The sequence below is a fragment of the Xenopus laevis genome, chromosome 9_10S (assembly GCF_017654675.1).
Source record: "Xenopus laevis strain J_2021 chromosome 9_10S, Xenopus_laevis_v10.1, whole genome shotgun sequence".
NCBI classification, from domain to species: Eukaryota; Metazoa; Chordata; class Amphibia; order Anura; family Pipidae; genus Xenopus; species Xenopus laevis.
Window position 1 is genome coordinate 501241 of NC_054388.1, and position 14702 is coordinate 515942.

The following is a 14702-nucleotide window of genomic DNA, read 5'->3' on the forward strand; positions in this document are numbered from 1 at the left end:
TAGAATAACCACCAGACATCCTTGTGGTTCTGTGTATCATACATACATTCTTGGTATACAAAATTTCTATGAATTACAAGATACAAAATTACATTACTAACCACCCCTAAACACCATTTATAAAGTAACATTTTATCTACTATATCATTTATTCAATCTTCATTGCTAGGGACTCGGTGGATCCTGAGAACCCACAGGACAATCTGAAAGCCACACAGCTGCTAGAAGGTCTGGTGCAGGAACTGCAGAAAAAAGCAGAGCACCAAGTGGGAGAGGACGGCTTCTTGTTGAAGATTAAACTTGGCCATTATGCTACACAGTTTAAGGTGGGCTTTTGCCTATGTTACGCTGACAATGCAGGGGATTCAAATATTCACTGTGTATAAAATTGATATTCATATTCAGCATTGTAGTGCCATAGTAAGGACTTTCATCGGGAAACATGAGCAAGAATCTTGTAGATATTTTTTATTAAAAAAAGGCATTTTCCTGTGCAAGTTTTAACTTAACATAAGAAACAGGTTATGTAAGATTGTTTACTGACGTCTAACCTCTGCAATCATCCTTCACAGAACACTTACGAACGATGTCCCATGGAACTGGTCCGATGTATCCGACACATTTTGTATCATGAGCAGAGACTCGTCCGGGAAGCAAGCAATGTAAGGCAAGGCATTGGGGAAAAGCATGATTTTAATATTCAGCGACTAAATTGTTGCAGGCGTGACAATATTTTGTGTGCTGTATCAGAGCCGAAGAAACCCCCTTGTGTATGGGGCCCTCTAATGGATCTCCCAACCAATATCTGGATGAAAATTTGATACAGACTTGTATCAGTCAAGTTTAAAAATTCTGTTGGGTTGAAGACTACATCAGATAGTTGATGCCTGGCCAGCTTTGATCCTATGTTTTAATTAACATTAAAATGAAACTCTAGTCATACTTTTTGTTATCTACAAGCATCACAGCATATGTGCGTGTTTTTTTTTTCTACAGTCCAGTTCTCCAGTGGGTGGCCTTGTGGATACCATGTCCCAGAAGCACCTTCAGATCAACCAGACATTCGAAGAGCTCAGAGTTATTACTCAGGACACAGAGAATGGACTAAAGAAACTACAACAGACACAGGAGTACTTCATTATCCAATACCAGGAGAGTTTAAGGATTCAAGGTTAGGCAACAAGATTGTTATGATACTTAGTGCTGTCAGTAGTGGAAACGGTACGTGTGGAGGTATTCGTTTCTATTTAATTTCCTTATGATTAAAGTTCCCTGTACATTTTAAGGCAATGGGATTCAACACTGCACTTTTACTTTACCCTTAAATACATTTTTAAAGATCTTCTTTGGCCTGTATTCACCATGTTTACTGGAATGCATATGCTAGGCCAGAACTGTTCAGTTTCCCATGTAGTGGTCAGTTATACAAACATCTGTCCCAAGGGCCTTCGGTCGTACAGCCCAATGCCAGTTCTATCTTACAATTGTTGTTTCCCCAGTTCTCTCATCCTTTAAACATACATCACTTCTACAGATCAAACTTGTTTTACAACCAAAGTACAACAAAGCACCATTGTGATGATCCACCAACTCTTGCTCTACATTGTTGTCTCTGCCAAAGACATTTAGGTTCTTTGAAGCTGCAAAATGAAGGGGGTGGATGATTATAATAGCAAAAGATACAAACGTTATTAGGTTTCATGGCACCAATATCAGTTACTGCCCGGACTGCAGAAGTTAGAAATATTTAAAGTACAATCCACCAGTGTAAAGTAATGAAACAACAGGCCTTTAAATTGAATATCCATTAACCAGAAATCTCCAAAATATGGGAATGCCATTTTCCAACCAATTTTAATACTAATGTGTTAATACTACGACAATTTGAACTTGGCAACTAAACTGCCTGAATCCATTTCATGGGTAGATTATTGATGGGAACATAGATCATGGCAATACACACAAGACTTATAGGACAGCTTCTAAACATAAACAAACAACAATTACACAGTTAAATTACTGGCCATTTACAGAATTACACATGCCAATAAGAGAGTGTAGTGTTATGAGATCTGTTTTCATAATTTAACCTTTTTGGGCACAAATTCATATGAAGACATTTTATTTCAGTGCCAGGGTACAGTGACGTGAGCCTTTAAAAACAGGAAACAATTGGAAGAAAAAAACTTCATCAGCATCAGTCATTCTATTAACAGGTATACGTGTCAACTGAAACTCCCTCTGGTAGTTGATTCCATTAAAGTTTAATAGAAATACCTAAAGTTAATAGAAATCCTAAAGTGTGTCATATAGATGGCTGTTCTCTGCACTGCCTCTAGCAGGTGATAAAATGTAGGTACATGCTGACCAAGAGGCGTAAATACATTCTTTCCCTTGCACAGTTGCACACCTTTGTGTGGAAACAAAACAAACATTTTATGGTTTTGTTCTGTGTACTATAAGTAAAACAATAGGTTGTTTTTAAACTTCTAACAGACTGGAGAATCTACTGCACTGGCTGTCAGTTTCCTACCAGCACCGTAGATTCGATATTTTCCCAGTGAGCCTTGATCTGTGCATATATCGCTCTATGAGAATCATTAATAGCAATTAGTTTGAAAGCTCTTGCTTGTTTTGACTCAGATCATGTTCATTCTGTTGCTATTAACAACCCTAGAAACACAGAACGACTTGTCACTGTCAACTGCAAAAAGGCTGTGGCTTCATATTGATCCGAGTCATTAATCCCATTTTCTGACTTTCTCAAGAGGTGCGCCATTAGTAGCTTTAGCCATTTAGCAATAGTTATAAAAATATCTTGGACAGCAAGTATGTGTTGCCCCAAAATTTAACATTAAATGACCTTTAGTCTAAGATTCTGGCATATTCATGAATTTCCCTAACTGAGCTTCATACCGGGTCTCTACGTCTATTGCTCTGGGTCTTTTCAAAGTGAGTGATGAGATATAAGTCACACATTTTGAACCAGGTCTAGAAGCCCTGTAGTAATTCAGAATAAAATGTATGTATTGGCACTGCCAATGTCTTTGCGTGTACCAGAAGAAAACAAAACTAAACATTAAAGGGATACTGTCATGGAAAAAAAATTTTTTTTCACAATTTATCAGTTAACAGTGATGCTCCAGCAGAATTCTGCACTGAAATCCATTTCTCAAAAGAGCAAACAGATTTTTTTATATTCAGTTTTTAAATCTGACATGGGGCTAGACATATTGTCAATTTCCCAGCTGCCCCAAGTCATGTGACTTGTGCTCTGATAAACTTCAATCACTCTTTACTGCTTTACTGCAACTTGGAGTGATATCACCCCCCCCAGCAGCCAAACAAAAGAACAATGGGAAGGTAACCAGATAGCAGCTCCCTAACACAAGATAACCGCTGCCTGGTAGATCCAAGAACAACACTCAATAGTAAAAACCCATGTCCCACTGAGACACATTCAGTTACATTGAGAAAGAAAAACAGCAGCCTGCCAGAAAGCATTTCTCTCCTAAAGTGCAGGCACAAGTCACATGACCAGGGGCAGCTGGGAAATTGACAAAATGTCTAGCCCCATGTCAGATTTCAGAATTGAATATAAAAAAAATCAGTTTGCTCTTTGGAGAAATGGATTTCAGTGGAGAATTCTGCTGGAGCAGCACTATTAACTGATTCATTTTGGAAAAAATTTTTTTTTCCCATGACAGTATCCCTTTAAGGTGAATTTGTACTTTAAGACTAGAGCTGTTGTTGATGAGATATGCACGGAGCCTGTCACATGTCCTCCCACCATGGAACTTTTGCTCGGTGTATACAGCCATGCAGCCTCCAAACCCACACTGTTGTGTACAGATCATGCATTTGTAAGATGCTCCATTGGGGATCAGGTTTTTAGCTGTAGGGGCCATAAGTCCATGCTTCACTCACCCACCATAAGTTGTTGCACAGACAGAGAAGTCACTGTTGCGCTGCAATCCTAGTGATTCTGGATTTTTTAGGAATATTGCAGAGAAAAATTATCATGTTTAAGCTATTAAGCTCTTTTATTCACATTTTATATTTTAAAGTGAGGCTCTCTTGGCTTAAGATTTTTCCAATACATGTACAACCTTTCTGCTATAGCCATTACCACCCTAAATTCATCACTTAGTCACTTAAATAGCGTTCTGCTGCTTTTTACATATTTGTGCCAGAATAAGCTGATTCTTCGCCCTCTGTGGTTTGCTTCCCCTCTTTCAACACAGAATCACACAATTCTTATTTCTTTTATTTCTTTCCCTGCGTGTAATTACTGTCATTTCAGGTGCAATTATCTAGTGAATGATGAGAAGGTAGTTATTATGTGACCTTGATTGCACATACTTGTTTGGTCAACAAATCGCTGGAATCACACAAAGCCAGCACCTCGCTCCACAAGGAACTGAACTCCGTCACAAATTTCTTTCAAATACATGCAATGCATTTTAACTCTTCATACTCTTTATGTTTTTTATATATACCTACGGGAGAGCTTTAACTTAACCATACATGTTAAAAATATTCTTCATGTTGTACCAAATCAGGCTAATCAGAATCTTTCATGGGTGGCTGATTGGCTGAAATGGGGCTTTAATGGCAACTCTGCAATGTCTAGAGGAGTCTGTAAACATCAGAGGCTGCTTTCTCCTTGTTGTTGGTATAGTTTGACATGTGAATGTGTTGATATCCTAGTTAGTTAGATATTGTAATGTCTTCATTTTAACTTGATTGTATTCATTGTACATGGCTTAGCCTAAGCATTTCATTTTTGTTTAATTTTATCTATTGTATATAGCTCAGTTTACCCAGCTGTCCCAGCTCAGCCCTCAAGAGAGGATCCCCCGTGAGGCCACCTTGCAACAGCGGCAATCATCTTTGGAAGCCTGGCTACAGAGAGAAGCCCAGACACTGCAGCAATACAGACTGGTAAGCAAGGACGAAGTTATACATTGGGCACCCAGGCTGGGTCCACTTGTCGCCCCCCTTTTTCCTTTACCCCTTCATATCTCCCCTATCATATGTGGGCTGGGGGCATGCCACCTCAGCCCTTTGTGACCTTTCCATAAATTCAGGCCTGCTGGTACGTCCATTGAGAAATCCAATGATCAGTAGCTTCGTTATGAGTTGCCATAGATTGTTATTTGTATAATAAAGAAGCCATGCTTTTTCTAAACCCCCAAAGGCCAGCTTTTGTGGCAGTGTCCTTTTCAGATATTTACAAAATATATATTCCATTCGTGTTAAATTCATCCATAATCTTAGTGCTAAAAAATTCACATTCATACTTTAGGGTTTGGGGGGTAAAAGATCAATGCAGTATTGCATGCATAGAATTCATCCATTAGCTCCTTGTTCACATCCATGATTTCCAATATTCAAACCAGGAACACTTTTTTTTTTACAAAATGTAGTTCCATTGAAAAAATTGGGAATGGGGGTTTGGATTTGGTCTGAAAACAGATATGAAGGACATGTATCCGTTGTCATTTTTGTTACAGAAACTGTAATATACTCTTTGAGTTTTCCATATTGTACACAGAACAAATACATAAAAAGAAAATTAGAAATGAAAAGACTGTTGTGTTCACATTTGTATTCTGGTTGTTCTTAAACAAAATGTAATTGAAGAAAGAAAGAATGGCGTTGCAGGCTACATCTCAGTTGAATTTGGTGAAAAATAAGTATATCGATTTTTTTTTCTTGCTTGTGAACTTCTGTGTTGCTTTGGTTTTTTTTTAAACAGGATTTATCAGAAAAACACCAGAAAACTCTCCAACTTTTGCGGAAACAACAGACAATCATCTTGGATGATGAGCTCATTCAGTGGAAAAGACGACAGCAGCTTGCAGGCAATGGTGGACCTCCGGAGGGGAGCTTAGACCTGTTGCAGACATGGTAAGTACTGAGGATTCTGCCTTCACCCACATGTATCTCCAGATTAGTGGATGTCACAAGAATATCGGATAAGTTCTAATGCATATTTCCTCCTTCCATTGGCTCCTACCACACCCTCTGTATTCTTATAAAAGAAATTAATTAAATGGAGACGCTCACATTACCACAAGACATTGTTTTAGGTTTAAATGGAATCATCTGGTGGTTTTGTAACTGGCCATTTAATATTATTGAATATAGGTGTCCCCCTTGTCCATCTGTAGGCTTTTACAGTGACCTACCTCCATGGAACTAGGTGCTAAGAGTAGAGGATTAATACTTTTTTGCATGCCTCTTTTTAGTCATGATATTTTGAGTCAGGGGAGTGGAAGTATCTCTCTTATACCATATCTTTATCCTCATCCAGGTGTGAAAAACTAGCAGAGATCATCTGGCAGAATCGGCAGCAGATCAGACGAGCAGAGCACCTATGCCAGCAGTTGCCTATCCCTGGGCCAGTGGAGGAGCTTCTCTCTGAACTTAATGCTACTATTACGGATATCATTTCTGCACTAGTTACCAGGTAATTGAGCCCTTCTTGGAAAAAAAATGTTAATTCATGCCATCTACTGTTAGCATGCCATTTTGTGTGTATGCATATTTGCTAGTGCCTCAATGAGTAGTGACACTTCATTTGGTTGCTCGACATTCACTGCAGGTATATGACAGCTTATATAGTCATATCTGGTTTTGTAAGACACGTGCTATGGGCTTTGATTCCTGCTAGAATAGATGTGCATTAAAAAATGAACCAAAATGTATTAAAAATGACCTCAAAAGAATATAACTAAGATGCAATTGAACCACAAGATAATGATCAAAGGCATAACCATGTTTTGCAAACATACATCCCCTGTTGACTCCACTAAACTTCACTTGATGATTTCTGTGCTCTTCATTGCAGTACGTTTATCATAGAGAAGCAGCCTCCGCAGGTCCTCAAGACACAGACAAAATTTGCTGCCACGGTTCGGCTCCTCGTAGGGGGCAAATTGAATGTTCACATGAACCCACCACAGGTTAAGGCAACCATCATTAGTGAGCTGCAAGCCAAAGCACTTTTGAAGAATGAGAACACTCGCAAGTAACTGTCATAACAGCATGTAATGTCTCTATGTCTTGTTTTCTCTGCACTATATTAAGTCTACAGCTCAGTAATAGCTGATTACACATTCAACAAGCATTCAGGGACTGTATTCTCCTGATCACAATTCATTCAGTTAAGAATCTCATTAATAAAACACTCATGATTTAAAAAAAAATCCCTTTGAGGCAGGTTTATTAAAAGTCAAATTGGCTTTACTGAAGGAAATTTGTTTGTTTTCCCATCTTCCTAGCTGTTTTTTTTTCCACATTTATCAAAGGCTGTTTATGTTCCAGTGACAGTTTTACCAATGATCAGATAGCCGAATGAATCAGCCCATGTAATGGTTTTACCAACTGTTTGACTGCCTAAAATATTGTTAACCTTTAAATCTTGGGGGATTATGCACATATTCAGTTAAATAAGCACCAGTTCAAATATTTGTTTGAACTGTGAACTGAGGTATATGTCTATGAAGCAGGTGCAATTAACATGTTATTCTTTCAGAGGCCTGGTTATGCACCCCACATTTAATGCAAAAACTCAAGCCCACCACCTCTCAAGGGCAATTGTACACTTCACTTAATACAACATAATATTAAATAGTAAAGCATAATGAAATGTTTATTCACACATAAGACCCACAAATTAAACTGCCCTCCCCCCAGTCTTGCTAAGCTCCTATATGTACATTGCAATCATGCTGCCCAACCAGGGGCTCGTTGGAACTCTACACTAAAGCTCCCCATAGACGCAAAGATTACTCTTGCCGAACTACCGATTTTTGTTGAAGTCTGACCAATCCATCAAATTATCGTGCGGTTAGTGGGATTCGAACGATCGTGCATCTTACGATTTTTCGTCCGACATCTGTCTGAAAATTGATCGGCCAGGTGGTATCAGTCCCAGTGCAATCTATCTATGTTTGCAGGGACAAGCAGGCAGCTATCCTTTGTTTTCCTTTCAAATGGTCTGATGGACAATTCATACGATCGTTTAGAGATAACCGTGGTCTCACGATGACGATCGGATCTTTTAAAAATCTATGGCCAGCTTAAAACATTTTCCCTGAACAGTTTCCATCTTGACAATCAGTTTTTCAAAACTCTGCATCCTGATGTGTGAAAATATAAAATACTACTACAATCAATATGAAGGATTAAAAAAAAAAACCACACAACCAAATACAAAGAAAAATAATAATGGAATTTATAAATGTTACATTGTATATTTTAATAAAATGAGTGGTGCTGACGGCACACGTTTTTTGTTTTGAATTTAAAGAGTAAATACATATTAAACTTTTTAGCTGCTCTTGTAATCAATCTCTAATCTCCATCTAATATATCTTTTGCTTTGTTATAGTGAGAGCAGCGGAGAGATCCTAAACAATTGCTGCGTTATGGAATATCATCAGGCCACGGGCACCCTCAGTGCTCACTTCAGGAACATGGTGAGTAGCGAGCATGTCTGACATTAGGGTTAATCAACTATCTGATGTAGACATTTATATTCACAGTTTACTTATGTTGTCATTAAATGATTTGCCTTTCTATACTGCCTTTGTTTATAGCACTAAAATGTAAAGTGCCAACGGGTAGCTGGGTTCAGGGACACCACAGATCCATTTTGAGACATGACATATACTACCTGCCAACCCCAAAAATAACTTTGTTCTTATGACTCTGCATTAATGTCTCTGACACAGTAATGGTGAAGTCAGATTTCTCTTTGATATTGCTGAGTAATATATTTTGCAAGCTAACCGTTGGCAATCAGAAGCCCTTGAGTAATATAGGTCAACATTCCAAACATACCTTTAGTTTCTCACCTTTTTATAGCTTGGATCAGACTGCCAGAAATGGCTAAGTTTACAGGGTTTTGCATCTTGTCCTTGAGTTCTGTATATCCACAGAACACACCAGATGTGGGTCCCTTAGTCGATGGTTGCTTCTCAGGGTCAGGGGCGCTGCGAGGGGGGCGGCAGCAACAGCAAGCTGCCTCAGGCGGTCGAGTCAGGCTAGAAGTCACGGCCCCACAGAAAGGGCCCCTTACTTACCAAAATACGTTTAAGGCATTGAGCCCATTATACCCTGGGCCCTGTCTTGTTATTTGGACTTTTAGAATAGCCATCTATGATACTGATTAATCCGCCTATTTGGATACCTAGAAATTGTGCATTATTGACTGGTCACAGGGACAGGTTTGATATCTAGTGCTGTAGGCAAAAAAAACATTTGTTCAGTGCAGGAAAAAAAAGGCAATAGGAGACTTTTTTATATAAGTGGTAGCAGTACAAGCAGCAAGTGAGAACATAATAAGCTGCCTGGCAACCTCTTTATTGTGAGGCTTTTAGAGAAGGAACAAGGGCTTCTCTTCCAATTAGAAGACAGGAGGTTGCATCTTCCACTTAAACAAGCATTTGTACAGTAAAGGCAAATGTGGTGCCTAGAAAAGACTGATTCTGCAGGGCTTATTTTAAGGAAGGCTTGGATGATATTTAAATAGAAAGACATAATAGAGTACTGTTGCAGTCCTGGTTTAATTGCAATGCTGCAGACCTTGTCCAGGGCCTCTCATTTTAATGTTAGGGACAAACATAGTAAGATAGACACATCTTACTATCTTAACCAGTAGGAATGCACTGACCCCACTAGCTGTATGCCAAATATTTCATGAAGGAATCAGCCAAATGCCAAACTGAATCAGAACCATAATTTGCACACGTAAAGGAAGAGTTAAAAAAAACTGCGTAGTGTACCAAAAAAAGCAATTTTCTTTGCTTGTGTGATCAAAGTTCAAGGATTTGGTTCATACTGGCCCTTGAATTCGACCATATCTTGCTGGAAAAAAAAGGCTGAAAATCCTTGATTTGGTGCATTGCTAAATTAGTAGAAATCATACTGGTTGCTCTGGCTAAATTTTGTTTGTCATTGTTGTGTTTTCTCCAAAAATGAAGTCCTTGAAGAGGATCAAGCGCTCCGATAGAAGAGGAGCAGAGTCTGTAACAGAGGAGAAATTCACCATCCTATTTGAGTCTCAGTTTAGCGTCGGAGGAAATGAGTTGGTTTTCCAGGTCAAGGTAAAAAGAGCTTTTTATTATTAGTTTTACAGTCCTACGTCTGTATTATTGTTTTCCTATTGTCACCTTTAGGCAGATGATGAAAGAACAATATCCAAGGAGAAATGTGCATAGGGTTGGGTTGAACAGGAGTAGATCTTCAGGGCACTGCCCAGGGACTTTGCCAAAGTTAATATGTCCGTGTTTCGGCAAGTGTTGTATCAAATGTGTCCTTACTCTCCAGTCTTGTGTTTTGTGTTTATTTCCTTTGTCCTTATTTTGACTTTTATACACACATGCTGCATACATTGGTGCTAGTTTAAACATGCTGTACTTATTCTTTTTCCTGCTTTTGTATTAATATATCTTACACATTTGTGGCCAGGTAATTAGTAGCGAGTTAATGGCACAGTGTTATACACACTTAGAGATGATTAAGGGCTATTTCACACTTCCCGTTTTGATTGCTGTTTCAAGAAGCGGTGATTTTAATGCCTGTAATTTGCAGTGGGTCGCTTCTCACTGACATCAAGGTGACATCTCCTAGAAACGCACAGGTACTGGTACATTTATGGGCTGTAATTACTGATCCACATTATATCCTATTCATGTTAATGCAAGCAACAGTTTTCAGTGAAGTAATGGTGATCAGAACATCCCTATGTCTAATTCATAGTCCGCTTTCCTAAGTGGGAACATTATTCAAGTAGCAAAATGTAATCCATAGGTTTCCATCCATACTGTAGCTGTGGTGGGGGAGTAATGACTAATTCTGTGTTTATGATGAACCATTTTCTTGATTTTGCAGACGTTGTCCCTCCCTGTTGTAGTCATTGTTCACGGCAGTCAGGACAACAATGCCACAGCCACCGTTCTGTGGGACAATGCCTTTGCAGAACCAGTAAGTCATTTTTTGGAGTATATTGTGTTTTATTGGACCAGTGTATTAGAAGCTTGCACTTTTAACGGTCATCTATTAAATTGTAAATACAGGTTTGCAAATACACGTGTTACTTTTTTAAACCAAAGAAAACATCATTGCCTAATTTAACAGAAGACTTTTCCATCTCTGCCACTGTCCTGCTTCATCTTATTTAGAGAAAGGGAGTTATTTATATAGGACTTTTCTTCCAAGGTGTTTTAAAAGCAAACAAGACATAAGAGAGATAGTTAATGGGGATAATGTAATAATAATAAAAGTTTGCCCAATTCTATAATCCATAGCGGCCAATCAGATTTTTGTTTTCAAATAGATGATCAGTATGTGCAGGCAATTAATTTGTCACTGTGCTTTATTAGACCTGTTATTTTTATATTATTGTATAACCCACTACTCCACCTCGGGAACTCTCCCCTCACTGTGCTCTGTGGGTTATTTAAGGCAATCTATTTTTGTTCTGTTCGTGGTTTTAAATATGACCTGTACACAGATGATATACAAATGTACTTGCTGTATATACTCATCCCACTAACCCACAGCTCTCTATCCCCTCATCAGAATCTGCATAGCAGGTCTAGACTGGCAATCGTTTGACTTTGGCAAATGACAAAGGGGCTTCAGTAAGATGTCATAGTAGAGAGTCTCTATTTATTGGGCCTGTAGGGGTACCTTATGTGATTACAGATTGATACATTGGAAATGCATGTTTTTGCTTTTATTCTATTCTTTATAGAGCAACCTGTACAACTGTACTGTTTTATGGCAGGAATGAATGTTTGCTATAAAAAGTAATGACACTGTTGCTTAAAATCAATCATGTATTTTCCACAATACAGGGTCGAGTACCATTTATAGTCCCAGACAAGGTTCTGTGGCCACAGCTGTGTGATGCCCTGAACATGAAATTTAAGGCAGAGGTCCAGAGCAACCGTGGACTGAGCGATGAAAACCTGTTGTTCTTGGCACAGAAACTGTTCAACAGCAACCTCAGCCATAAAGAAGACTATAGCATCATGACTGTGTCCTGGGCCCAGTTCAACAGGGTAAGATACTTTGTTGAGAATATATCGGGCAACACTGCTCTGAATAATAACCCCTTTGAAAATCATTTATAATGGGTTTAAAGGGGAACTAAAGATTAAACCACGTGAATTCCAATAAATTTGGCACCTCCACAGTGGGTAGAGTACAGTTCTTCTGGTGAGTTTACTATACAGCAAATGTGCCTGCCCATGGATGCCAGGGTTTCTTGGAAACATGTCCGTGTAGTGAAGAAAGTATTTTTATAGAGTATTGGATATGCATCAGCCCAGGTCACCGGGTAATTTGAGTGATATTGCCATTCCAAGTGTTTCAATCTCCTACTTTCTCTTTAGTACTCAAATGAAGTTTATTTATTTCAGGCAACCAATTCCATCTTGCATGTCCATTATAAGTAGGTTGTGAGTCACAGTCCACAATTTTCAGGAACGTGCCGCTGTCCTTTTAAAGTGACACCTATGTGATAAATGTGGAAAGGGTCGCTATGATTTTAATGTGGGCAAACTCTGGTTTAAAATGTAACTGTGTCATCTGTTAATGTCGTTTTAGTCTGAATAGTGCACATGTTTTATCTAACTATGAACAAGATAATCAGTGGCTACTATTGGCTGTCAGATCAGATGACCTCTCTTGACCAAATTATACAGACTATCTTTATGAAACGAATGTTTTTTCTGGATCACTGCACTATGCCTTGTCCCTACATTGTTACATTCTTTCCTTGTGCTTCAGGAGAATCTTCCAGGATGGAATTATACCTTCTGGCAGTGGTTTGATGGTGTGATGGAGGTTCTAAAGAAACATCTCAAGCCACATTGGAATGATGGGTAAATATAAGAAAAACACTGCTTTATTACTCATTTACCTCAATCACCTTTTGCCTTCACTGCATCCATTGTGATGCATGTGTTATTTATATCTAATGCACTGACTTTATTCTTTTGTATGCTTGATATTTGGTATATATCCTTCTATTGCACATCACCACAGGATATGTTGGTTCTTATATATTTAGAACAATCCATATTTCTCTTACAGCCCTGTTGTACATATTCTTGTAACACATGGTCAAGTTTCAAAACCAGTTCATATATATAATAATCTATTTTCCATATATGCCTTAGCTTTAGCCAATTATTTATTGTTAGCTGCCCTGCCTCAAATCAAATTACCTATTATATTTGCCATCTCCTAGATTTAAACCAGTACAGAAACATAATTAATCAGCAGTCAATTAAGATGAATGCTGTAGACTTAATTGGATTTTATGTATCTAAATTAAATGACCATATTTGTCACAAACAACACACCTGGATTGCATGAGTCTTGTTTTGAAGTCTTGAGCTGACAAACCTATTCGTGTTCTAGATGGATGAGGTTTCCTTACAATTGCAGTAAATGGGAAAAAGATGTTGTTCTTTTGCATTATTAAATAATTGTGCTATTCTAAACAGCTCTCACTGAATGACATTAAGACAGCCCAGTCACTGCTGATTAGTAGCTATGAGCTGGTGCAAGCTTTGTGCCCCTATGAGTGATGCCACTCTTTATGATAGTTATTTTACCCCAATGATTTTGCTGTACAATTACATGGAGATCTTTTTTAGTGAGCTTCAAAATGGCCACACTTTCTGTTTTGGTTCTATGATTTAATCAGCAGTGAAATGCTTTGAAATGTGGTACAGTGAATGGTAATTATAAGGCAGAATGGAAATGCCCCTTTATTTGCACTGTGTTTTCAGGGCTATCCTGGGATTTGTCAATAAGCAACAGGCACATGATATGCTGGTGAACAAGAGGGACGGAACTTTCCTGTTGCGCTTTAGTGACTCCGAAATTGGCGGCATCACGATAGCCTGGAAATTTGAGTTGCGTAAGTGGATATGCAAGCTAATATTTTTGGTTTTTAAAAATTGGTTGCACTGTTCAAATTGATATTGTACCTGTATATGAGGAACTGAATTTGAGATTAGTGACCTCCTTTAAAGTGACCCAGATTATTTGATTTTCTATCTCTTCCCAGCGGATAGAGCATTGTGGAATCTGATGCCATTTACTGCCCGGGATTTCTCTGTGCGTTCCTTGGCAGATCGACTTGGGGACCTCAATTACCTTATCTATGTGTATCCCGATAGGCCCAAGGATGAAGTCTTCTCAAAATATTACACCCCAGTTCTGTGTAACCCTTGTAAGTCTGCTTTATTAAACTACTGTATATTCTTACTTGATTTGCTTTTGTAAGCATCTTGTGTTTACCCACAATCTGTCTTTTTGCAGCAAAAACAGATGGCTATGTAAAACCACAGATCAAGCAAGTTGTTCCAGAGTAAGCATTATTTGTTATCTATGTGTGCTATTATTGGTTTTATCATTCAGCTTATTGCATAGAACACATTGGCACAAAGTGAAAACAAATTAAAGTGCTTTAGCTAAACCACTGACTAAAGTAACAACAATATTAAGAGACTGTCCTTTCACACAACTTGCACTCAAACTAGATCATTTAGAGCATTCATTCCCAATGGGGCTGGTGACCTTGGGGGGCTTGGAGCAGTGGCAGGATTCTCATCCTAAAGGCCAGTTGGCATGAGAACTGGGAGAATGGCCATTAGTTTTCCTACATA

General features: G+C 38.5%; 1 protein-coding gene across 1 annotated transcript in view; it reads left to right on the forward strand.

The window, feature by feature from the left end:
* The window catches only part of stat5b.S (signal transducer and activator of transcription 5B S homeolog), a 47864-nt gene that overhangs the window by 31154 nt on the left and 2008 nt on the right, over window positions 1–14702 (forward strand). Inside the window, 15 exon segments of the mRNA NM_001091208.1 lie at window positions 170–326; window positions 573–662; window positions 997–1171; window positions 4814–4944; window positions 5762–5913; window positions 6320–6475; window positions 6857–7036; window positions 8402–8489; window positions 9996–10118; window positions 10906–10998; window positions 11874–12080; window positions 12811–12905; window positions 13821–13951; window positions 14102–14266; window positions 14356–14404. Of these exon segments, the coding sequence (NP_001084677.1) occupies window positions 170–326; window positions 573–662; window positions 997–1171; window positions 4814–4944; window positions 5762–5913; window positions 6320–6475; window positions 6857–7036; window positions 8402–8489; window positions 9996–10118; window positions 10906–10998; window positions 11874–12080; window positions 12811–12905; window positions 13821–13951; window positions 14102–14266; window positions 14356–14404 (1992 nt within the window).